Source organism: Cariama cristata, unplaced genomic scaffold, assembly GCF_000690535.1.
Source record: "Cariama cristata isolate BGI_N322 unplaced genomic scaffold, ASM69053v1 scaffold21835, whole genome shotgun sequence".
NCBI lineage: Eukaryota > Metazoa > Chordata > Aves > Cariamiformes > Cariamidae > Cariama > Cariama cristata.
Window position 1 is genome coordinate 2,588 of NW_009618406.1, and position 628 is coordinate 3,215.

Genomic DNA, 628 nt, shown 5'->3' on the forward strand with positions numbered 1-628 from the left:
GGCCGCCAACAAGAACTGAGGAACCTGGGTGGATTTACCGCAGCCGGTATCACCGGCGACCACCACTACTTGGTTTTGAGCCACGGCACGCAGAAGCTGGTCCCGGTACTGGGAGATGGGAAGCGCCGCTCGTTCCCGTTGGAGTTTCGCTAGTTTGGCAAAGCTTTGTTTTTGGGTGAAGTCCAGGTAGTGCAGCAAAGCGGTGCGAAATTCGGAGAGGTGTTCCTGGGGTACGCCGGAATCTTCTTGCCGGCCTCGGATCGTTCTCTCGACGTCGGCGCTCATCACCGAGAGGTTGATCCGGTACCGGGGGTCGTACCGGCGGGGCAGGTCAAGGCGGCGGGCGGTGGCGGGGGGCTCTGCCCGGTCACGGCAGCTGGGGGTTGGCTCTCGTTCAGTTCTCCGGCTCTGGAAACGCCGAAGCCGTTCAAAGAAAGCCCAGAAGTTCTGGACATCCTCGGAGCCGGCTCTGATGTAATCCTGCTCGCGGAAATACAGCTCTTCCAGCCGGCGCCGTGTGGCAGGGCAGTCCCAATCCCACTGGGAAGGCGAAGGGTCCCTCTCTCGCCGTCGGGATCTGCTCCCCTTCTCCGATGGCATCTCCACAGCGGGGCAGCCGGTTCCAGAG

The 628-nt window shown here is 62.4% G+C and overlaps 1 protein-coding gene across 1 annotated transcript in view; it reads right to left on the bottom strand.

Annotated features, from left to right (window-relative positions):
* The window catches only part of DHX34 (DEAH (Asp-Glu-Ala-His) box polypeptide 34), a gene marked incomplete at its 3' end in the record, with an annotated part of 3,181 nt that extends 2,581 nt beyond the window's left edge, over positions 1-600 (bottom strand). Inside the window, 1 exon segment of the mRNA XM_009700855.1 lies at positions 1-600. This exon segment is cut by the window's left edge and continues 21 nt beyond it. Within this exon segment, the coding sequence (XP_009699157.1) occupies positions 1-600 (600 nt within the window).
* Positions 601-628: the final 28 nt, after the last annotated feature.